Source organism: Sus scrofa, chromosome 2, assembly GCF_000003025.6.
Source record: "Sus scrofa isolate TJ Tabasco breed Duroc chromosome 2, Sscrofa11.1, whole genome shotgun sequence".
In the NCBI taxonomy this organism is placed as follows: Eukaryota; Metazoa; Chordata; class Mammalia; order Artiodactyla; family Suidae; genus Sus; species Sus scrofa.
The window spans coordinates 126,248,632-126,273,053 of NC_010444.4; the positions used below are offsets into that span (position 1 = coordinate 126,248,632).

The following is a 24,422-nucleotide window of genomic DNA, read 5'->3' on the forward strand; positions in this document are numbered from 1 at the left end:
AGATACGTTGATTTGTGTTTGTACTGTCTTATTTAATCCTCACAGCAGTCTTAGGAGGTAGGTAATTTTCTTTCTCTGTTTTATGGTGAAGAAAGCAGAGAAAGTTGGCATTTTGTCAGCTTCTATTCTGTAAAATATAACTGGCCAGAGCTGGTACAAGTTAAAGTTGTGGACTCTAATTTCGAATTACTAGATTTTCAACCCCACTCTTGCTGAAATGTTTGTTAATCCATCTTACAGTAAGCTCGGCACTGCTAAAAAATTTTTTGTCCATACCTGTGGAAGTTTCCAAGTCGGGCATAGACCCTGCACCATAGCAGGGCCCCAGCCGCTGAAGTGACAATGTTGCATCCTTAACCTACTCTACCCCAAGTGAACTCCTCAGTATTGCTAATTTATATTGTAATGACTACCTACCATATAAATCTCATTCCCTTCATTCCAAAGGGAAATTCTAAGCATGCATGAGATATCCTGTTTTTATTATTACTCACTTTATTAAGGTTAAATTTTAAAAACCTCCTTTTACCTTAAGCTTTAATTATAACATAAATTCTAGTAATCTATTTGGCAAATTTTAACAATCATTTTTCAGGCAGATTTTCTAATTTAATCTAGATGCTTTTAAATATTCTGACCCCTAAACAGGAAAAGAATATTCTGATCCTGAATTTATGTATACTATATGTTATTTTTTAGTAGTACAATGGACTCACAGCCCTTCTCAAGAATTCAAATGATCCTTAACAGCTTTATTAGATATGCCACATGCCATACAATTAAAGAGTACAGTTATAAATGAACAACTTAATGTATAATTCAGCGTTTTCCCAGAATTGTTCAGGCATCATCACAGTCAATTTTAGAACATTTACATCACCCCATAAAGAAAATCTGCACCCCCTTAATCAAGCTATTCTTATAAATCAAGTAAGTTAAATTTATAGATAAGACGAATCATAAGTTCTCCTGTTTTAACTGTACTCTTTATAAACCTAGTAAGATTTTAACTTAACGTCACAAATGTAAGAGAGTTATTCAGCGAGTTCCCATCATGGCACAGCAGAAACAAATCTGACTAGGAACCATGAGGTGGTGGGTTTGATCCCTGGTCTCACTCAGTGGGTTAAGGATCCGGCGTTGCTGTGAGCTATGGTGTAGGTTGCAGATGCGGCTTGGATCTGGAGTTGCTGTTGCTGTGGTATAGGCCAGCAGTTGTAGCTCTGATTAGACCCCTAGCCTGGGCACCTCCATATGCCATGGTTGTGGCCCTAAAAGGACAAAAGACAAAAAAAAAAATAGTTATTCACTTACTCACTAAATTAGAATGATGAGGTCCTTCTAAGAGGCCAAATTATCTAAGAAATTATAAATATCCAAATATATATTATTCCTTAACAGATACATATTAATCATATGGATTATCTCCTTCATCACTTTCATATTTAATTCCACATTTTCCCAGAAACAAAAGTACACACGTCAACTAAAGAAAAATTATACCGTAAACAGAATTTGCAATGTGTTCTTTTAGAGCAGGTTTGGGGAAATATATTTTCAGCTAGATGAAGTTGCATATCAACAAGAGATTTGGGCCAGGGTTTGAGAATTAGAACCAGAGACACCCAAAACAGCTTTTCTCATAACCTTGAGTGACAAGCCAAGCCTACTTCTATAGACACTATATCGAGAGAATTGGGTATTGGTTCCTCAGTGGCAGCTGAAGGAGGGGAGTGTCTGATAACCTACAAGAGAGATGGACCCAAGCGTTATGGTTGCAGGCAGAGGCTGGAGAGAAAGTTGTTTGAGAAGGGATTGTATATGTTGAAGGCAGCCGACAAATTTTAGGATAGGAATGTCCAAATACCCTGAGCTGCAATTACCCACTGTTCTCTCCCAGCCTTCTGTAGAAGCCTGATCATCTTATATTTGAAACATGAAGGTATGATGACAGGTAGCCAAGAGTAATGTAAGGATCCAGTAGGCTCTGTAGGAGCAGACAGCACTGGGGGTGGATGCAGAAGTTGCCTGGGTGGAGTTCCCATTGTGGCACAGTAAAAATGAATCTGACTAGTATCCATGAGGACATGGGCTTGATTCCTGGCCTCGCTCTGTGGGTTAAGGATCCAGAGTTGCCGTGAGCTGTGGTGTAGGTCACAGACACGGCTCAGATCTGACATTGCTGTGACTGTGGTGTAGGCCAGGAGCTGCAGCTCCGATTCGACCTCTAGGCCGGGAACTTCCATGTGCCACAGATTTGGCCCTGAAAAGCAAAAAAAAAAAGTAGCCTGGGCACTACTTTCTTCAGGCAGGTTTATTAAGAGAGCTCCAGACTGTAGTGAGTGGGATGGAGATTTGGGCATGTTATTTGGATATTAAAGGAAAAGGTGATTCCAGAAGGACAGGAGGCAGGGACTACCAGAGACTAACCAGGGAGCAGAGGCTTGGGTTAAAGGAGGATGTAGTCACATGCTTTTTAAGGAAAACTCTTCTCCACAGAAGAGATAATAGCTTATTTCCTATCATTGTTCCTAAGATCAAATCACAGGGTATCTCATTTGTGCAGAGTTACAGAATTCTATAGTTACATTTGGCCACTCAGCACCTCTGTGGCCAGGGAGGACTTCCAGATCCTCTTTTTCAACCAACACTAGTGAAAGAAGGTATCAGCCTCTCATATCACGAGGAAGGAAATGAATCATGGAATTGCCGTGGCAAGAAGCACTCTTGAATTGTTTCAGTAACTCCAAGCATTTTGAATTTTGATCTAAGTAAGGAGAATGTTTTGCTCATATTTTCCTCAGGGTTTTTTATTTTCATAACCTGCTGATTTGACTTTAAAGATTTTTTTTTTTTAATTTTTATGGCCACATCCGCAGCATATGGAAGTTCTTTATTCAGGGCTTGAATCTGAGCCACAGCTATGACCTATGCCTCAGCTGTGGCAATGCCAGGTCCTTTACCCACTGTGCCAGGCTGGGGATCAAGCCTGCACCTCTGCAGCTACCCAAACCACAGCAGTAGGTTCTTAACCCCTGAGCCATCAGGGGGAACTCCTGACGTTAAAGATTTTTATACAGTCTTTTAAGTGGGAATATGCTTACGTGTCTCCACACAACTGATCTGTTTGGTGAAGTGAGTCAAATCATTGGCTAATAGAAACACACATACACACACAGTTAAACTGGCTACTTGCCTTTGTGAAGACTCAAAAATTGGGCCTTTTTTTTCCCCCACTTCTAATAATGATTCATTAGCTGTTTGTATCTAATATCAGGCCATTTGCGTCTGGCACTTTGAGCTCCCAAGTGTATTAACAGCAGAGTTTTGACAACTCATGCTACTCAACTTCCTTTTACTGTGTTTTATTAATGAAAGGATGCAGAAGACGAAGGGTGTGCCATCATGCCCAGCAGTTGGGAGCTCTTTCTTTCAAGCCACCATGGCCTGTCTTGGCTGTCCCATGCACCTGTCCCCACCCAGAAAGGCATCCACACCCCCTCAGAGACATCAGTGATTGCTTTGGTGGGAGAAGCTGACAAACTGTTAAGTGCCGGTTAGTAACTCTTCCACTTAACCTCAGTAAACAGTTAAATGTACCACTACTGAACTGTGGTGACATTTTATAGTTTGCTCTGTGGGGAGATTGCTGTTAAGGAAAGACTTGACAGCCACTGAATATGTGCGTAAGTTCGCAACTGCTTTTGGGGTCGATGTGGGTGGAAAATTACCTGAAAAGGAACTTATTTTTTCTGCCTGGGAGAGAAGCAAAGTTCATGCAAGATTGAACAAAGCTGTAGTCATACGTGCCTCTTTCTTTTGTTAAGGAACACAGTGTCAACTGGAAAGAAATGCACAACCTCAAAGTTGTGAATTGTGTTTTATTTGGCGGACTTTCCGAGGACCCAAGCCTGGAAGGCAGCCTCTCAGATAGTTCTGAGGGACTGTTCCAAAGAGATAAGGGAGGAGCAGGGATACATAGGAGTCTTTGCAGCAGAAACCAGGTTATCGAAGCATCAAAAGATTACTGTCAATTAAAGAAAACTAGACATTCAAGTTAATGCATTTAGGTGCTTGTCTATGTATGAGAAGATGCAAGAGTCTGGGCTCACTGAAATCATTCCTTTAATAGGCACCTTAATCATCTAGGCCCAGCCTTCTGCTTTTCTCCATCCTGAATCCTTTCCGGGTACACAGTGGGAGTGGCTGTAGTGGCTGCTGGCTTGATGACCGCGACATCCTTTGTTTACTGATGTGGCAGGTGACCTACCTGGTCCACAACAGCATCTTTTGCACTGCCCCTTCCTATGAGAAAAAGCCTTTCCCCCATGCAATGGAGAGATTCTTCTGGGCCTTAGAATAAGACCCTGTGTTATTCTGTGAAAAACAAAACTGTAATGGTCCTTGCAAAGAAAAGAGATTAAGCTGCAACTCCAATTTACCCTCTAGCTTGGGAACTTCCATATGCCATGGGTGCAGCACTAAAAAGACCAAAAAAAAAAAAAAGAAAAAAAAGAAATTAATTTCAATATTATTATCTCAACTCTTATGTTGTAAAATACGCCCATTTTTTTTCCAACACAGCAGTATAAGTTTTCTCGTTGAGATTATTTTCAGAATTTTTTCCTTTCTTCATGTAATTGTAAATTGCACATGAAACCACATGAATAAATATGGCATTGCAAATTGAATCAGGTCCCATCCAAATTCACATCTTGAAGTCCTAACTCCCAATTCCTCAGAATGTGACATTGTTTGGAGACAGGGTCTTTGCAGGGGCAATAAGGTAAAGTGAGCTCATTACGGTAGACAGGCCCTAATTCAATAGGACATATCCTTATCAAAAGAGGATATACATATGGAGAAAATGCCATGTCACCATGAAGATGGCCATCTACGAGCCAAGGAGAGAAGCCTGGAATAGATCTTTTCCTCGTAGCCCTCAGCCAGAACAAACCCTGCCAACACTTTGATGTGGAACTTCAAGCTCCAGAACTAAGACATTAAATCTCTATTGTTTAAGTCACCCAGTTTGTGGTAACACATTTATAGAGGTGGCAGAACAAGAAGATCTCCTCCACCTCCAGGCAAATAGGCCATAATTTGCATTTCTGCTCCAGAAACACGAGCTCAAGGGTCAGCAGTGCCAAAGCAGGTAATGCAAAGCAGTGAAACTGACCAGATGGACTAACTGGGATTGCTAAAGGGGATTGAGGCAAACTGGAAAATAGGTAGGTTCCAGCTCTCTGTCAATTTGTTACCATCCAGAAATATAGGCCTAGCTTTGCTAGAGAATCTTATTCTTTTGAGAGAAACTAAAAATGTAGATTTCTTTTTAATGTCAAAATCTCCCTATTTGTAAATATTGACAACTAATTGAAAATATTTTAATATCGTTGTAACCAGTAACACATGGGCCACCTAAAATTTGTGAGAGGCCCAATTCAGCCAACAACCTAGTGGCATTTTAAAGAGATACTCCTAGGTACAGGATTCTCTTAGAGTCTGAGAGGAGGGAATCTGGGACTTCACTTCAACCAAGGACCTCATTTCAAAGCCTCTTTGCATGGAAGTGGAGCCATGTGACTAGTTCTTTTTTTTTTTTTTTTTTTTTGGTCTTTTTGCCATTTCTTGGGCCACTCCTGTGGCATATGGAGGTTCCCAGGCTAGGGGTCGAATCGGAGCTGTAGCCACCAGCCTACGCCAGAGCCACAGCAATGTGGGATCCGAGCTGCGTCTGCAACCTACACCACAGCTCACAGCAATGCTGGATCATTAACCCACTGAGCAAGGGCAGGGATCAAACCCGCAACCTCATGGTTCCTAGTCGGATTCGTTAACCACTGCGCCATGACGGGAACTCCCCATGTGACTAGTTCTGACCAATAGAATGTGACCAAAGGAAATGAAGTATGTCACTGTTATGCCGTTACAGACCCAGGTCCTTGGATTCTTTAATTAGTAGAAAATTAGCAAGAGGCCAGACAAATTCAGGCAAAGCTTTACTGGGACTTTATTGCTGCAGCACAAGAGAGCAAAAATAAGAAAAAGACACCTTTGCTCGCTCTCTGAGGAGGGCAGGCTGGTTCCTTAAATGGGGTGTGGTTGGGGGCAGATTGATGATGTGGGGCTGGAGGGATGGCTTGAGTGGTCTTCCCACTCTCTTGGTGGTGCTCTTTGCAGGGCTCTGTGCAGTACCCTAATTTTGCTCCCAGCACCTCGGGAATAGCAGCTGGTTCATGACCTTTGTTCATCTTATTGTTCATAATTGTACCAACTGCACCTGTGTGGTCTTATTTTCAGTCCCTTATGGTTTCCTTGTTTTCTGTTGCTTGAGGAGACATTAGTCCAGCTGTGTGTGGATAAAGGGTCCCAGGTCCCAGGTCCCGGGTCCCAGGTCCCAGCCTATTTCCAAGCCAAGGTTGGGATGTCCTCCCCTTATTGTTATCCCTTTCCAGAACAATCACTGACCTTGCCAATGTAAGAGATCAGATTTAATTTATAAGGGCAAGCACCTGGAGTATGAAAACAATTCCAAGCTATTCACATATGGGATACTTCTCCCTGACCCTGGCCATAAAGAGAGAGAAACTACCTAGTTTTAAGATAATCAGAGTGCACAATTCCAACGTTCTCTCCTCAATCTGGAGGAACAGGAAAAACATGAATTAGGGTCAAATTACCAGCTTCGTTTGTGAACGGCATACAGTAAATCATGAGGAGGAGTTACAAATTATCCCTTACCCAAGAACATCCAGGAAGAATGTGCCACCCTGTCTTTATTCCTGCCCTGCAAGAGGCCCACTCAGAAGCACCCAGCACAAACATGGATGCTGAGCTGTCCATTTGCCCTTCGCCCATTCCTTTTTCTCACTACAAATGGTGGGGGAACAGTGGCTACTAAGTGAAATTTGTACTACCTGCTTTCACTTCAAGATCATACCTTCAACATAATCATTATAGAATTTTGGTTGAATAATCTTATAGTCATAATAATACTTCCAACAGCTGTCTGGTTACTGAGTTTAATGAAGTAGTGACATTATTTAGAAATGTAACCTTTCGGATACTGGAGAATGCCACAGAAAGGCTGTAATCCTCCTTCAATCTTGCAACTTGACCTTTGGGCTCTTTCAAAATTCTCACTTAGATTTAAATCCCTGGGTCTTGTGACTCACAGATGAATACATATTAACTTGGTTTCGCCTGCTTATCTAATATCCTTTACTACTAATGTGATTTTACAACCATCATTTCTCTCTCGGTCAGCCTTACGGCTTTTGCTGACTACCCCCTCTCACTCACTCCCATCATTTCTTCTCCTAAAATCTCCCTGGACAATCCCTTATCACTAGGCTGATTTCCCAATATCATGATTCTCATGATACTTTCCATATCCCCACAAGTCAAAAATAAGCCATTTGTATGGAAATAAACTCATTTAGTTAAGGACTAGACCTTTTGTGTCTGTATCTGTTGGTTGAGTTTGATTTTTTTTTTTTTACTGTAACATTAACAAACCTCATGGCATTTGAGAATTATATTGTTCAGATCTTTTAACTATGTGACTGCGTATCTCACATGTTTACACCTGGGAGCTAGTAATTGTGAAGTCATATAAGCAAGTAATGTAGATGTTATCTACAGAAAGAATTCACCTAGAACCTAGGATGTTATAGAAACAGAAGGTAAGTGCATTTTTATTGTACAACTTCATTCACTTAGCTGGAATTTTTTTTTTTTTGTCATTTAAACATTAACTTGAATGGACTGCATTTTGCATAAGTGTAAACATTTTACTCTCCATCTCTGATGCAACTCAGGAACACTGTGTTTCATATACCACTGCACTGTTTTCGGTACTTCTGAATAGACTACTGATCATTAATGGCTTCTGTTTGTGTGTGAACTTCACTCATCTGATGTATATTACATTTTTGCTCTAGTGGATATTTTTGTGGGCATTTTAGGCACAGTCTCATGATCCTTTTAGCAAAGTGTCCTGCAGGGGTTTGGGAGTGGCTGGAGAGCCCTCAAGGTAGGGAGGTGTTTGGGAAGCTAATGGAAGGGTAGGGAGGGAGCCGAGGGTCTGATCTAGCATGAGATAAAAGGTACAGTTTCAGGGTTTTGCAGTGAGGGTACCGGAAGGTCATAGTCAGCAAAGTCAATGGAAAAATACACCGCATGAAGGAGGTAGATCAGGGTCCAGTACCCAGGAAACGGCTGACAAAAAATGACACAGACAGTGGGCTAGCAGGGGTTCCAGTTGAGTGCTCCCCCACCCCTCACCCAGGGAAAAGTAGAGAATGAACGTGAGCCCTGGAGAACCAGGCATAAGGAGTCCAAGCAATCCTCCTGCCATCTCTCCAGAAGTAATTAAAGGGCCTGACAATGTGGCTGATAGCCAAGAATAGCACAGCCAGAGTGTTCAGGGCTTCAAAACTTCAAGTAGCAACTAGAGCAAAATTTTCTTTCCTTATTGGCAGGAAAAAAAAAAATCTAAGGCCAAATCAGCTTTGCTTATTGCACAAGGACAAAGCAATCTGCAAATGAAAGTGTTAAAAAAAAATTCAGCTGAGTCAATCTGAAGATCTAATTAACTTTGTTCAACTGTTCATGAATCAGGTAGCATCTCATCTAGCAGCTAGAAAGGTGCTTCAAGGAGTTGTACAAAATGGAAGGTTTTTATAGGTAGGAGTATGGGTCAAAGATATTTTTAGTAAAAGAAAAGAAAGGGTTATTTGGGGCCAAGACTTCTTTTGAAGGGGAGGAATATGGCAGCATGGGTTTTATCATGCAGATTGCTTCTTCTTCCTCTGGGAGACAGGGCTTTTGGGGACAGATTAACTCATAGATGCTGACCAGAAAATTCCAGACTGGTTAATGAAGGTTACCTTTCTGGTGGAAGTCAAAACCGCAATAGGTCAAGTATTAAATCTAGGTTTGGTATCATGGGGTGTAGCCCCAGTGACACCATTTGAGGGCTGTAGTTTTTCTCTTTTAACAAGGCACTTAGTGCAAACAGCTGGGATAAAGTTAGCAGCAGGACAGAGAGCTGGTCTTTCTCATAACTGCTTGCCTGAGTAAAAATGCACAGTTCACCTTTTCACTCAGTGAGACTTTGACACAAATTTATTAAAAGTATGAAGTAATATTTTAAAATATAGTTATTTTTTAAATACCATACATGAATACAGCAATATGGAAGCTCCTGGATACCATTAGATGCTTTGTTCACTCTAACTGTCCTAAATAACTGCTTACTTTAAATCCAGTTTAATTTCCAGGTTTGAGTAAAACACACCTTTTCTTTTCTTTTCTTTAGCCAATGATTCCAGAGAGTTCCTATTGTGGCACAGTGGTAACGAATCCGACTAGTATCCACGAGGACGCAGGTTTGATCCCTGCCCTTGCTCAGTGGGTTAAGTATGTGGTGTAGGTTGCAGATGCAGCTCAGATTTGGCTGTGGTATAGGCCGGCAGCTATAGTTCTGATTTGACCCCTAGCCTGGGAACTTCCACATGCCACAGGTTCGGCCCTGAAAAGCGAAGAAACAAACCAAAAAAAGCCAAAACAAAACAATAATTCCAAGTGCTTGAAAAGGTTTAACCACACAGTTCCATTCATTCAGACTGCTGCCCTTTTTTTTCCTTTGAACCTAACTGTGGCAATGGAGATTTGACTATCTTTTGCTTTTAGGTCATCAGAGGAAGATCTCATTTGCTATCCCCATGCTTCTTCTTACCTTATTGTTTAATGAGGGGAAATAACATGTGTGTGTGTCAGTATACATATTAAAAATATAATATGAAATATATATTTACAATCTACTTTATCTGCATCCATCCTCTCTTCCTTTTAAAGTGGAAGAAACGTTTCTCCCTCTACTTAAAATCAATCCTTCTTTGTGTGCTGGGTTCCATCCCCTTGCACCTGCTCAAATTGTACATTGTTATGGTGGAGCCTTAGGATGAAAAACTCTACAGGTGATAGATTTTCATTTGTAGAAAATTACTGACACGGGAAGATGTTCACAATACATTCCTAAATGAAAAAAAAAAATCAGGTTATACAACAATATGTGTAATAGAACACCATTTTAAATTGGCAGATTGATGACAGCTAGGTAGGTAATAAATAGAAATGAATGCGAAACTGTACTTAAGAAGTGATCATTCCTCAATGGGTGAGTGGGGGTAAGGGTTCTGCATTTTCTAACCTGTATGAGCAGAGTTGAATTGTGTTTGTAAATTAATTTTAAAGTTATTTTCAGATAAATCTAGAGGAAAATGGTACAAAGTAATACAGAAATGGTATGTCACAAGATTCCATACATTTTCTATAGAGGGCCTGTCAATTCATCTCTGAGTTTTCTAGAAGCCAACACAGAGAACACTCAATTACTGATTCATAAATTCATAAGACAAAAATAGGTCAGTATAGTAGTATGTTATTAATCTCACTTTTGAAGCAGAGAAACAGAAACATTAATTGCTCAAAGTTTCACACCTATTATGTGGCAAAAGTCAGAAAGATTACCTGGTTTTCCATTAGCACATATATTTGATTGTTCAAAAGAAGTTGAAGTAAAAACAGGAAACAGAAAAAAAAGAGGAGGTATCATTTGAATTTGACCAGAAGAAAGGGCAGAATTTTAGAATTTTAGCTATGGGGGAAAGGAAAAGGCGAAAGGAAAAGGCGAAAGCAGGAGCAAAAATGCAATAGTTAAAAAACAAGATGAGGAAACAATAAACTGTTTATAGAGTTTTGGTTCTGCTTATCCTGCTTATGTGAAAATAAACATTCCTTAGCCTGTGATTTAATACATTAAAATTGTTTTAAAATCTGGTTCTAAATGTGATTCAACATCACCAAAAACATTTTCAATGGAGATAGTAGTACCTACTTTGTAGGATTTTTTTTTTTTTTTTTTTTTTTTTTTTTTTTTTTTGCTTTTTAGGGCCGCACCCTCAGCATATGGAGGTTCCTAGGCTAGGGATCTAATCAGAGCTATAGCTGCCAGCCTACAACACAGCCACAGCAACACAGGATCCCAGCTGTGTCTGTGACCTACACCACAGCTCACAGCAACATCAGATCCTTAACCCACTGAGTGAGGCCAGAGATCAAACCTGCAACCTCATGGTTCCTAGTTGAATTCATTTTTGCTGTGCCATGACAGGAACTCCACTAATTTGTAGGATTTTTGTAATGAAATGATACATAAAACATTTAGCAGTTACTCAGCATGAATAAAAAGTCAAAAAAAATTTTAGTTGCTATCATTATTTTGATTATTATTAAGTCATTATAGTTCCTTCCAGGCATCCTCTAAATGCATCATCTTAAAAATATGTTTTTAAAAATCATTAAAACTTTCTTTCTTTTCTTCCTTCCTCCCTCCCCCTTTCTTTCGTCTTCCTTTTCTCCTGCAACTTTTTTTTTTTTTTCATTTTTGGCAGCATATGAAGTTCCTGGGCCAGAGATCAGATCTGAACCACAGTCGAGACCTAAGCCACAGCTGCAGCAACACAGGATCCTTAACCCACTGTGCCCAGCTGGGGATCGAACCTGCATCCCAGTGGTCCCAGGATGCCGCCAATCCCATTGTGCCACAGCAGGAACTCCCTTTCTTCCTTTCTTTTTATTCATACTTTTCTGGAGCCTGTGCTCTGGTCTTCATTATCTAAATTAGAAAGTGACTGTAGAGATTTCAGGTCACACTGGCTGGGCAGGCAACCAAATAAGAAGAAAGTAGAAAAGGAGGCAAATCTTAAGGGAGGCTGTTTGCTCCTGCAGCACATAAACCCAGGTCTCTATCCACAGTCTTATGTTTTGAAATCACCAAAGAGCACTTCTTTGAATAACACAATAAGAATCCATAAGGCGTTGTACTCTGACAACACCCTTAAATACTGATCTGATAGACATAAAAGTACATATGAGTTGATTAAAGAACTTACTTTCCAGTTGCAGAGGCAGAGCCAAAGGCTTTTATCCTCTAGATCAGTGGTTCTCAAAGTGTGATACTACAACCCACGGCATCAACATGATGGAGAACTGTTCAGAAAAGCAAATTCTTGGCCCCACCTCAGAGACTTAGAGTCTGAAATGCTGACGGTGAAGCCCACAAATCTCTGTTTTGTCAAGCCCTCCTGGGGATTCTAGGGCACACAGAGTTTAAGAATCACTGTTTTCCGTAAGTCAAATTTAAACAAGGACACAGTACCATGGAGTGTGAAAAAAGCATAAACAGCCTGTCATTCCACCATGCTCTCAGGACCAAATGGGGGGAAGGGGAAGGAAATGATCTTTAGTGATTTTTAGCCAAGGGATAGTTACTCTAGCCACTTTGGCGAGTGGCAGAGATAGGTGGGTGGAGGCATTCAGACAGCCAAGCCTTCAGGGAGATTGAGTCTGACTTTGCCCCAGCAAACAAGGTCAGTTTAAATTAGCAAGTACTGAGCCCTGGCGGCATGAACTGGGTGTGTGCTCTATTTGCATTGTGTTGCTGTTCCTTCCCTCTCAGTGGGCTGGCTGGATGTAGTCCTCTAATTGATGGGGGCAGGAAATAGGGACAAGACTGACTGCCAGTTACATCAAGGGGAGCCAGGCATTGAGGAAAAGGGGCTGCCAAGCAAAAGGGACTTTCCAAGTCTTTGAAAACATATTCAAAAGTCAGTCCTACACTAAAATTTAGATAGAACTTTGTTACCTAAACTTAAACTGCTATATTTGATCACATTCCATCAGCCTGTTTTATGTCTAGAGGCTATGGTTTCAAGCACTTTGAGACTCTAGCATCAAAGATAAAAAGCCTCATTATAATTGGTATTTACCTGCAGGGTCTTGGCCCCATGGATTATCCTATGGAAATCTCATAAAAACAGACTGACAATATAATTTTTAAAAATGTACCCACAATTGCATATTCCAAGAGTTTAAAAAACTGTTGGAAAAAATTTTTAGTATAATCTCTATCAGTTACAATATGGTTTCTCAAACCCTTTTTAGGGCCATTTTGTATAATTTATTCACGAATCATTATATCATAATTAAATATAAACAATGCTTAGCTTTTTTATTTAATTCAAATATTCCTTTAAACATGGAGCACAGGGAATTCCCAGTGTGGCTCAGCAGAAACAAACCTGACTAATGTCCATGAGGACGCAGGTTCGATCCCTGGCCTCGCTCAGTGGGTTAATGATCCGGTGTTGCCAAGAGCTGTGGTGTAGGTCACAGATACGGCTTGGATCTGGCATAGGCCAGCAGCTCTAGCTCCGATTCACAATTCAACCCCTAGCCTGGGAACTTCCATATGCCGCGAGTGCGGCCCCAAAAAGCAATAATAATAATAAAGTAAAAAAATAAATGTAGAGGACAAGGGAATGATATATAAAACTGCTTCCTCACTGGTAAGATGACAACTTTAATATAAAACACACTGAGAATAAGATGTTCTTACTGTGGACACTGACTAATGAACAAAAATATCACAATATAACTCTGTGTAAATCACCTACTGACTGTGTATGATATTCTTTTTCCATCTATGCAAATAGTTTATGCTTATACTTTATTTGCCAAGATAAAACCATTTTCATTTACTTCCTTAAAATGGCACTATCTTCTTTATTTCTTCTAAGCCCTGTGTTTACTTTCAACTAAGGATATTTTAAAGTTTCAGACTTCCCTGGAGATTATTTTAGAAAAGGGTTAGATATTGGTTTAGGGAAAAATTTTTTAGTTTTATGAAAAGTACCAAATGGGTGGAATTTCTTCTGATTCTAGTTTACTGACACATTGGTTTCCAAAAATACATGTATATTATGCAAATACATGGAAACTGTTCTATTGATAGAAGGAGAAATGTCTATATTCTGTACGTACATTGCTCTTAGTTCATGAGAACTATTCTGGGAGTTCCCTGGCAGTGCAATGGGTTGAGGATTTGGCATTGTCAGCGCTATGGTTCAGGTCATTTTGGTAACGCGAGTTTGACCCCTTGCCCTGAAACTGCCACATGCCAAAGGTGCAGCCGAAAACCAAAAAAAATTTTTTTAAACTATTCTGACCAGGAATTCACTCCAACAGGAGGAATTAAGTTTGTTGGTACATGCAGGGCTCTCTTGAGAATTTACTTGTCTAATAATGGTGCTTTGATTAAGAAAAATATAATTCTTAATCGAATGTCACTAGAGTCACTGCTTTTAGGGAAGATTTCAGTGTGATATAAAAATAATACTATTTGAGAGTTCCTCATTAGTTTTAACTTTAACTAGATCATATATGTGCTGGCTTGAAGTGAAAACACACTGAGCTCTTTCAAAGTCCGATGAAAACTTTTCACTATTATTCCCACCCTCTTTAATAATTCTTAACGTTGGAAAAAGCAGTGTGAGCAGATAATGAAATGGGCCTCTCTTTAGCGCCACAGGCCTTGCTACTTCCCGGCCATCACTCTGTCTCATCTGCCCAGAATTTAAGGAATGAGACTTTTCTGTTGGACTGTGTGCATTATCTCACCTAATCTTTCCAAGAAGACGTTAAGGAAGTTCCTGGTTTTGGGGTTGTTTTTTTTTTTTTTTTTTGCCTCATCTTATGTATGAAAACTCCAAAGCCAACATGCCTTATCACCACATGTTCTCAGAGACAGAGAAGCGTCAACCAGTTGGTATTCATGAAATATACACGTACCGCTCCCAAACCAAGAGAGCTACTGCACACATCCCTCTTTCCAAAGACTATGATTTTTCACGTATTTACCTTTAATAATAGTAGTCATGATAAAGAAGAAAAATCTTGCTTATCAGAAATGATCTGTAGTTGTATTATTTAGGATTAGGTTTGGTTGTTTTTAACAGAAAGTCCCAAACAATGACTCAAACAAAACAGAAGTTTGTTTCTGTCTGATGTCAATGCCTGGAAGTTGACATCCCTGAGCTGATACAGCAGATTCTCAGAGCCAGGGACTCAGGCTCCCTCCCCTTGATTGCTATGCCAGTTCCAAGTTTACTTTACGGTTCCAAATGGCTATTGGAGTGCCAGCAATTACATTTGAATTCCAGCCCACAGAAGGAGTAAGTGGGGGAAGGGAACATCTCCATTTTTTTTTAAAGAAATTGTATATAAAACACTGTTTATATTACATAGGATGGTCAGAGCTCAGCTGCATGGCCACCAGTGGCTGGAAGGGAGAAGGAAAAGTTCTCTTTATTCTGGGTTACCATGATGCCAGCTGAAACCTGATGGTTATTGTTAAGGAAGAATGGGGTACGGGAGTTCCCTTCATGGTTCTCTGGTTAGGATCCAGGAGATTGAGGGTTCAATTCCTGGCCTTGCTCAGTGGGTTAAAGATCTGGCATTGCCTTAAGCTGTGGTATAGATCACAGATGCAGCTCAGATCCCATGTTGCTGTGTTGAGGTGTAGGCCAGCAGATGTAGCTCCAATTCAAGCCCTAGCCTGGGAACTTGCACATGCTGCGAGTGTGGCCCTAAAAAAAAAAAATGAGGTAGGGTTGGATATAGATTTGGAGACCCAGAGTCTTTGCCATGGAGGGAGTGGGGAACTCAGTCAGTTTGGAGCTCAACCTGTTTGGAAGGACAGTAGGGTGCACTGGGGACTGTGCGGATCAGGACAGCATATGCCCAAAGAGATCTTTTCATTTCTTAAAGAGAAGCCAGAAATCTGGATTTATATGTGAAACTTCCTGATTTTTAAATATTACCAGTTGATTAAAATATTTTACAAAGCCAGTGTGGGCCAAATAAAACCCAGCTGTGACAAAGCCGCAGGCTGAAAGTTTGCTTCCTTTGATCTCAAAGAATTGCCTTTGTTTCTTTTCTAGATTTATTTTCTTTTGTCTTTTTTTTTTTTTTTTTTGGTCTTTTTGCTATTTCTTTGGGCTGCTCCCGTGGCTTATGGAGGTTCCCAGGCTAGGGGTCGAATCGGAGCTGTAGCCACTGGCCTACGACAGAGCCACAGCAACGTGGGATCCGAGCCGCGTCTGTAACCTACACCACAGCTCATTGTTAACCCACTGAGCAAGGGCAGGGACCGAACCCGCAACCTCATGGTTCCTAGTCGGATTCGTTAACCACTGTGCCACGACGGGAACTCTTCTAGATTTATTTTCAATTAAACCACAAATATTGATTGAGGAGTACAATGCGTAAGGTAACGTCAAGGGCGATGAAAAACAGAAAGATATCATCTTTCATCAGAACAAGAAAGTCTCGGATGTAGGAGAACAGGGCTCATGACTGGAATTGAAAAAAAAAGAGAGAGAGATTGCAGTAAATTTTTTTTTTTTTTTTTTAGTTTTGTTTTGGTTTTAGCCCCATTGTTTAGCCCCAAACTGTATTTTATTTCCTTTGATCTTTTCGCCATGTTTAATAATTTCTATTCTCGGAGTTCCTGTGGTGGCTCGACGGTTAAGGAACCAGACTAGGATCCATGGTTGCAGATGTGGCTTGGATCCCTAGTAGCTGTGGCTGTGGTGTAGGCCAGCAGCTGTAGCTCCAATTCAACCCCTAGCCTGGGAAGTTCTACGTGCCATGGGTGTGGCCCTAAAAAGAAAAGAAAAAAAGTTTCCATTCCCATTTCAACTCAACCAGGTACATAATCCTATCCCTAGAGGTCTATATCCATAAATGTATCTCCTTAGAAATATCAAATATTATCTACTTTATAGTGTTGCTAATATTCTATTCTACTGAAAAATTGCTTTAAGCCTTTCTTGACATGCTCTAGTCCTTGTAAAGTTAACCATATACACTTACACGCATAACTATGGTTGGATTTGACTTCTTGTCCTCAAAAGAATGTGCGATAGGACAAAAATTATTAATATGTGTCTACCACATCCACTCCTGCTCCTCCCAGCACTGTAGAAATGAGAGCCACGGGTAAAGCCACCAAAGCCACGTGGGCAAGTCTCTTGAATGGAGAGTCTCTGCCCCGGAGGACATGGGCCACCCAATCCCGCCCCTGTCCCCTGGTGCTGTCATAACTGGCAGACTGGAGTCAGGACCAGCCATATAATGGCAGGGCCCAGTGCAAAATGAAAATATAGGGCCCCCTGTTCAAACTTGTCTTGGACTTTGAAGACAGTGACCGCAAAGTATTAAATTAAGCGAGGAGTGCTTCTGAGTGCAGGGTGCTGTGTGGCTGCACAGGTCTCATGGCTGTGAAGCTGACCGTGACAGGAGTAGTGGGCCTAGGGACACCTGGAGCCAGGCAAGTGGGCAGCAGGTGGGTTGCAGGAAACTATGGCCCAGAGACACAGGGTGAGGTTTTCCAGGGGGCATTCTGAGGTGAGAGCAGCACAGGGATCATTTACATTATGAGAAAAGGGAAGGAAGGAAAAGGATAAGGGGTTTTGATTGTTGTTCGGACTCATAATCTGTATGTCTCCCTTTTTGGTGTTCAGGCAATAGTAGTGATGAGGATGGGCCTAGAGATAGAATTTCTAAGTGAAATGAGTCAGAGAAAGACAGATACATGTTATCGCACATATGTGAGTCCGATCATGTACGAGGCCTGTAACTACCAAGTCTGTATCTTCCACTGAGCCCCCTCTTCTGAGTGTCGTATGTACATTCATCTATTCACTGAAGCTATTAGCAGGGTGTTTATTTTATTGAGTACTAAACACTATTGGGGGTTTTGGCAACCTCTAAAATGGCCCCCAAGATCCCTGCTTCCTTTTAGTCACAGACTGTTTTTTTGTTTTGTTTTGTTTTTCTTTTGGCCACACCCACAGCACGTGGAAGTTTCTGGGCCAGAGATCAAACCCTTGCCAGAGCTGCAGCCTGCACCATAACACCAGATCCTTAGCCTGCTGTTCCTCATGGGAACTTCCATAGTCACACTCTGTTTTATCTCTCCTTTAGTGTGAGCTTCTAGTGAACAAAATACACCAAAAGTGATGAAATGCCACTTCTGAGGTGAGGTTACAAAGAGACTTTGGCTACTGTCTGTTCAACCTCTCTTGTCCTTTCTCAGCTCACTCTATCTTTCTTAGAGTTCTCACTCTAGGGCTAGCAAGCTGAGGGTATGTCCTATGAGAAGCTGGAGAAGCTTGTGTAGCAAGGAATTCACCTTGCAAGGCAACAGCCAGCAAGGACTTGAGGCTGCCACCAGGCATGTGAGTGAGCTTGGAAGCAGATCCTGTTCCAGTTGAGTCTTTTGTTTTGTTTGTTTGTTTGTTTGTTTTTGTTTTGTTTTTTGCTTTTTAGGTCCACACTCATGGTACATTTAAGTTCCCAGGGTAGGGGTTGAATTGAAGCTACAGCTGCCGGCCTGGCCTACACCACAGCCACAGCAGGATGGGATCTGAGCCATGTCTGCAACCTACACCACAGCTCACGGTAACACCGGATCCTTAACCCACTGAGCCAGGCCAGGGATTAAACCTGCATTCTCATGGATCCTAGCCTGGTTCATTAACTGCTGAGCCACAAAGGCAACTCCCCCAGTTGAGTCTTGAGTTGACTGCAATCTTGCTAATTCCTTTACTGCAATTTCGCAATGACCCTGAGTCCTTTTGAGGCACTCAGCTAAATTGCACCTGGATTTCTAGCCCACAGAAATCAAGAGAATATAAATAATTGCCTTTTTTTTTTGTCTTTTCTGGGGCTGCACCCATGGCATATGGAGGTTCTCAGGCTAGGGGTCAAATTGGAGCTGTAGCCAGCAGCCTACACCAAAGCCACTGCAATGCCAGATCCGAGTCGTGTCTGCGACCTACACCACATGCAGCTCATGGCAATGCCAGATCCTTAACCCGCTGAGCAAGGCCAGGGATCAAACCCGCAACCTCACAGTTCCTAGTCAGATTTGTTAACCACTGAGCCACGACGGGAACTCCCAAATATTTGCCTTTTAAAGCTAAGTTTGGCATAATTTGATTTATGGTTATAAATAACTAATACATGGTTCCCTGGGATCTGAAGTCAAGTAAGGAAGATCTCCAGGACTCAACGATTCTGCAGATTATTAGGGGATGACAGAAAAGTTGCCATGATCATTGCACCATGTCATAGGTGTAGACAGTGAGTGATGGGAGTACAGAGAGAACTCCCATCATGCTTAATGGCTGAAGGATTCACTAGCAGATTTTACTTCATGTCATTGAATGAGTAGGCTAAGTCTTATGATAAAAATGAGGAGAAAAGGTAATGAGATGCTAGAGGAAAAAATGAATTTCTAGAACCTCTACTGGAAAGAATAGTTGAAGAATTTGGAAAAGAAATAAATGATGATATCTAAGTAGTGGAGAGTTGGGGTTAGAAATTGTGGACTCACAGGCTCTCCAGGTGAGGTTGGGGTTTATTTTTCAAATGCTCTTAGCCAAATGAATATAAGATTAGAGATTGAATTTGGGATTTCAGAGAAGATAAAACAGAAGAGCAAAGGAGTGAAGAAGAAAAAGAGCTGAGAAAAACAAGAATAAATAAAGTCCTGGTGGAATTTAGGTTTAATAGGGAAAGAAAGACAATCAAAGCTGCTGAGAGTTTGGGAAAATGGAGCAGAATCTTACCTCCCACCAGTCAATAGTTTAAAAGGAGGAGTTCTCTTGTGGCGCAGCAGGTTAAGGCTCCAGCTTTGCCACTGCAGTGGCTCTGGTTGCTGCTGTGGCGCAGGTTCAACCCCTGGCCCAAGAAATTCCACATGCCTCAGGTGCGGCCAAAAAATAAAATAAAATAAATATTAAAAAAAAAAAAAAAAGAATTACAGCACCTTTGGAGTTCCCATGGTGGGTCAGTGGTTGACGAATCCAATTAGGAACCATGAGGTTGCGGGCTCGATCCCTGGCCTTGTTCAGTGGGTTAAGGATCCGGCGTTGCCATGAGCTGTGGTGTAGGTCGCAGACGCGGCTCGGATCCTGCGTTGCTGTGGCTCTGGGGTAGGCCAGCAGCTATGGCTCCGATTGGACCGCTAGCCTGGGAACCTCCATATGCCCTGGGAGCAGCCCTAGAAACGGCAAAAAGACAAAAAAAAAAAAAAAAAAAAAAAAAAAAAAGGACTCCGTGCTACATTTGGCCTAAGCCTAGATCAGACACTCCATTCCTGAGCTGGAGGAGACTTCCAGCCAATGGTGGGAAAGAATCGTTATCCAGAAGGAAATTCTGGTATGCTACCATGAGAAGAGTGAATGGATGCTTTATAACAGAGATGGCAGGTTCCCTACAACAGTCTCCATTTCTCCAGGGTAAGAGAACCCTTCATTCTTAGGCTGTGTAATCACAGTGGCCTTTCCTAGTCGCCTGTAGCTAGGGATGACCATTTAACCAAGGAGCTGATCAAAGGAATATGGAGAGAAGTGGTGTGGGCAATTTCTGACCTATGCCCTGAAGGGGAAGGGATATCATTCCATTTCCCTTTACTCCTTTCCTGCCTGCTGGAATGTGGTTGTGGTGATGAGCCAACGTTGACAACGAGGAAGAGATTATATCCTAGGGAAGGCAGAGCACCTATATCCCCTGGATGATCTCATAAAGTCTTCATCATCCTACACGAGGGATGAAACTAAATTTTTTAAAGCCACTTTTAATGTGGTTCTGTTACAAGCAGCTGGATCTATATCTCAACTAATTCAGATGTCCAGTTTAAAAGAAAAAAATAAGCTGTGAATATAAATGACCATAACATGAGACAAAAAGAAGTAAGCAATAAACAGAGGCACAGGTAAAAAAGACACAGAGAAGAGTCTCCTCAGGACAGGCTGTGATGTCTCAAAAGATATTAAAGTTTCTGATCAGTGACATACTCCAGACTGTCTCTAGGTGGTGGAATGTAGGCCAGTGAATGTGCCTCAACAGGTGATTATTCCAGTTAGGCAGAAAACAATGGCAATGGTGATGGCAGCATGGTAGGGACAACTGGCCCATGAATCAAACCCACCCAAGCAACATTTGGACCTTGGTGTACTTAAATTAATCATAGTTCAGGTTGATGTTTCTTGATACTAATCATAGAAATTCAGAAACTTAGGGCTGGAAAGAATAAGAATGAGTAGAAAAACTTTCTGCTCCCAGTGTATTTTTAAAAAAATGATAATTCCTGTGCTGCTAAGTAAGTCTTGCACATAGCTGGTAGAACCCAGGCCTTCAAACTCCCAGGCCAATGAGGGCTGAGGGCTTGTATTTACTTTACTTGTAAAGAATCCCTGTTTAAAAAAACAAAAAAACAACAACAAAAAAAAAACGCGGGGGGGAGTTCTCATTGTGGCTCAGTGGGTTACAAACCCTGTTAGTATCCTAGAGGACACAGGTTCAATCCCTGGCCCCACTCAATGGGTTAAGGATCCAGTGTGGCTGTGAACTATGGTGTATGTTGCAGACTCAGCTTGGATCTGGCTTTGCTGTGGCTGTGGTGTAGACTGGCAGCTGCAGCTCCAATTAGATCCCTAGCACCTGGGAACTTCCATATACTGCAGGTTTGGCCCTTAAAAAGCCAAAAAAAAAAAAAAAAAGAGAGAGAGAGAGAGAGAGAAAGAGAGAGATCCCTGTGAAGCCTTCTTCTCCAGCAAACTTAAAACTTCAGGTTGCTATCTGCTATGCCCCCTTTCAATTTTCTAAGAATATACCTTGCATTGGCATAGCACTCTTTATCTTTCTGAAGACTTTCACGTATTTTCTCATTTGAGCTTGACAAAAATCCTATGCAATGAAATGAGTAAGGTAACATTCCCATTTAAATAAAGAAATTTAAGCTGAAATTCTCCAGGAGACCCTCCCACAGTGATGATCTAGTAATTGCCAGAAGGAACCAAGTACGGTACTCTTACCAATCATCCACTGATTTTTCCTAATTGTCATTCTTCCAGCCTTTCTGACTCTTACTTTGTTGAGGAAAAATATTGTGTGGCTTGTGATGAAATTGGTTTCCAAACTGTCATTTTTCCAGCCTTTCTGACACTTTATTGAGGAAAAATACTGTATGGCTTGTAATGAAATTGGAATTGGAGTAAACTTCAGACAAGTTATTCAGGACGTTTTTGTTATCTAGAGCTGCATTGTCCAATAGGTAGCCTCTAACCACATGTGACTATATTTAAGGTAATTAAAATTAAATACAATTTAAAATTCAGTTCCTCAGTCTGAATTAGATGTGAATTTAGTCACATTTCAATGATACAGAATAATTCCATCATGTCAGAAAGTTCTGTGGAACAGCCTAGAAGTTTAAGAGATGTCTCTCTGCCGCCAGTCCTGAATCTTGCGCCTTAGTCTGTGCATAATCCAAGCCCAAAGAGTGGTCTTCAAGTTCTTAATACTCCTAAAGGAGATTTTAAAACTGGTAATGACAACAGAAATCTTTTGGCCTAGCCTTGCTAAGAAGACGACGTGGTAACAAAACTCTTTAAGATTCTTCCACAAAAGTCAGTACTGCAGGCTGGCAGTGAGAAAGTGACCACCACCCAGATGTGGAGGTGGAAGGAGGGGCAAAGGGGCGGGGCTGCACGCCCCAACTCGGAGCGGGTGGCGTCACCGGGCAGGGGGCGGGGCCTCGCTCTGCTGGGCGGGGCCGCGTGAGGCTGGCTGGGGAGGCGGGGGAGCCTGGCGGCCGGCGCGCCAGCCCAGCCGTGCGTGCTCACGTGACAGGTCCGCGAGGTCCCGCTCGCGCAGTAGTCTGGGCGAGCGAAGATGGCGGCCGAGAGGGAACCTCCTCCACTGGGGGACGGGAAACCCACCGACTTTGAGGAGCTGGAGGACGGAGAGGACCTGTTCACCAGCACTGTCTCCACTCTAGAGGTGAGCCTGCGTTGCTGTGGGTGCCGCGCTCCGCCCCCGCCGCGCGTCTCACCTTTAGGTGCCTTTGCCCTGCCCTGACTTGTCTTTCCCCACCCCCCGGTTTGCAAGGACCTGGTTGGGGCGACACCTGTGACCCGGGCCCCACCTCGGGTACCTGTCAATAGGCTCGAGTTGGCTTGGCCCCTAGGCCTCCTTACGAGAGCAGTCTGCGGGCCGGGGCCAGCCTAATCCCCAAAGGGGCCAGGACCGGACGGAGCATCGGAGTGTCCTTTCCCCGCTGGCCCTCCTCAGTGTCACTTGCACCTCCTTTTACAGAGCAGAGAAGGTCTTGCCCTGGGTCCCAACAAACCTCACCATGCTGTTGGGCGACCTCCGCAGCTCCTTTAAAGGGGTGCTTGCTTTTTCCTTCCCAAGGGAGGGTGTGCCTCTGAAAGGGGAGAGCAGAGTACAGAATGCCGAGTGTCCTAGGCGCTGTAGGGAGCGCATGAATGCACTTTTCCCGATCCTGTCCCTTCGTGGCCCCTAGTTCCCTTTGAGGGAGGGGCTTCTGTTTTGGCGTGTTAATACGTACCTGCGTTTGACCGATTTTGTTTGTCTTCTTAAGTTTCTAGGCTTTCAAAGGGCCATAGTATTGATAAAATATAAAGTTAAGAGTCCAGGAAACTCCTGTGGGCTGGGGGAGGTTGGTTTTTTTTTTTAATTTACCAGGGGAGAAATGAAAACAGATCTTCACTCCTTTTTCCTCTTTTCTCGCATGATCAGCGATCTCTGAAGCTAAATGTTCCTGTTTTTGTCAAAGGAAACGCCCTCGATGAACTTAACTGTATTGGGCCTCCTGTATCAAGTTCATGTTTGAATTGCTTTGCTTTTGTTGAGAGCACACACACCTCATAGCCCAACTTTAAGTATGTATATGTGTATTAAAATATAAGCAAATTTCCCAGAAAATTGTTTACTTTGGGCTATAATTCCTTATAAAGTGCTTTTTAGTAAGCTTTCCTAGCTTGTTCAACTATGCACGAAATCAGTTGGGAAATTACAGTAAAATATCCTTTATTTGACGTTCAGTTACCTGAAACTGGGAACTTCGGGTACTGTTTTCAGTACTGACCACATTCTTCTAATTGTATATGCAAGTTCCTGGCCAAGCCCCACTTCTCAAGATTGTGTGCTTCTTGGGGCTAGGGATAGTGCTTTGATCATCCTTGTGTTCCTCACAAAATTTTGAACATTTGCATTTAGCAAATGTTTGCTGAATTGTCTAAACCAACATCTCTTGGGAATTGGTAAAAATTGTCTTGCATGTGAATTGCCTTTTGAGGTTAATATCCTTTTAGTCCTTTGTATACACTCTGCAGCCTACCTTAAAGTGTACTGAAGGTTAGTGTCTATGTTGGATCCTAAGACCTGTATTTCCTGTGAGGGGCTACAAAGGTTTTCCACCAGCAAGGATCAGAAAAAACTTAATTGACATAGTGTAAGCTAGCATGTTGTGAACACTTAAGCATTCTTTTTAATTAAGGTCTTGGAAAGTTGAGTAAAATGAACTATAATTTATTTTTCCCATTTAGATGGGACTTTTTAATAAGATATTTGACTTTTTCAGTAAAAATCTACAGAATTGTGGGTGTGAATAAATTTGTTTTGCTTAGTGCATT

The 24,422-nt window shown here is 41.9% G+C and overlaps 1 protein-coding gene across 2 annotated transcripts in view; it reads left to right on the forward strand.

Annotated features, from left to right (window-relative positions):
• The window catches only part of SNX2 (sorting nexin 2), a 58,619-nt gene continuing 56,778 nt past the window's right edge, over positions 22,582 to 24,422 (forward strand). The window contains exon 1 of one of the 2 annotated variants that reach the window (XM_021084682.1): positions 22,582 to 22,764. In XM_021084682.1, coding sequence (XP_020940341.1) covers positions 22,657 to 22,764 — 108 coding nt within the window. In that variant the 5' untranslated portion in view covers positions 22,582 to 22,656. The remainder of the gene's footprint in view (positions 22,765 to 24,422) is intronic. The other variant, XM_013986699.2, reaches the window with a different exon arrangement.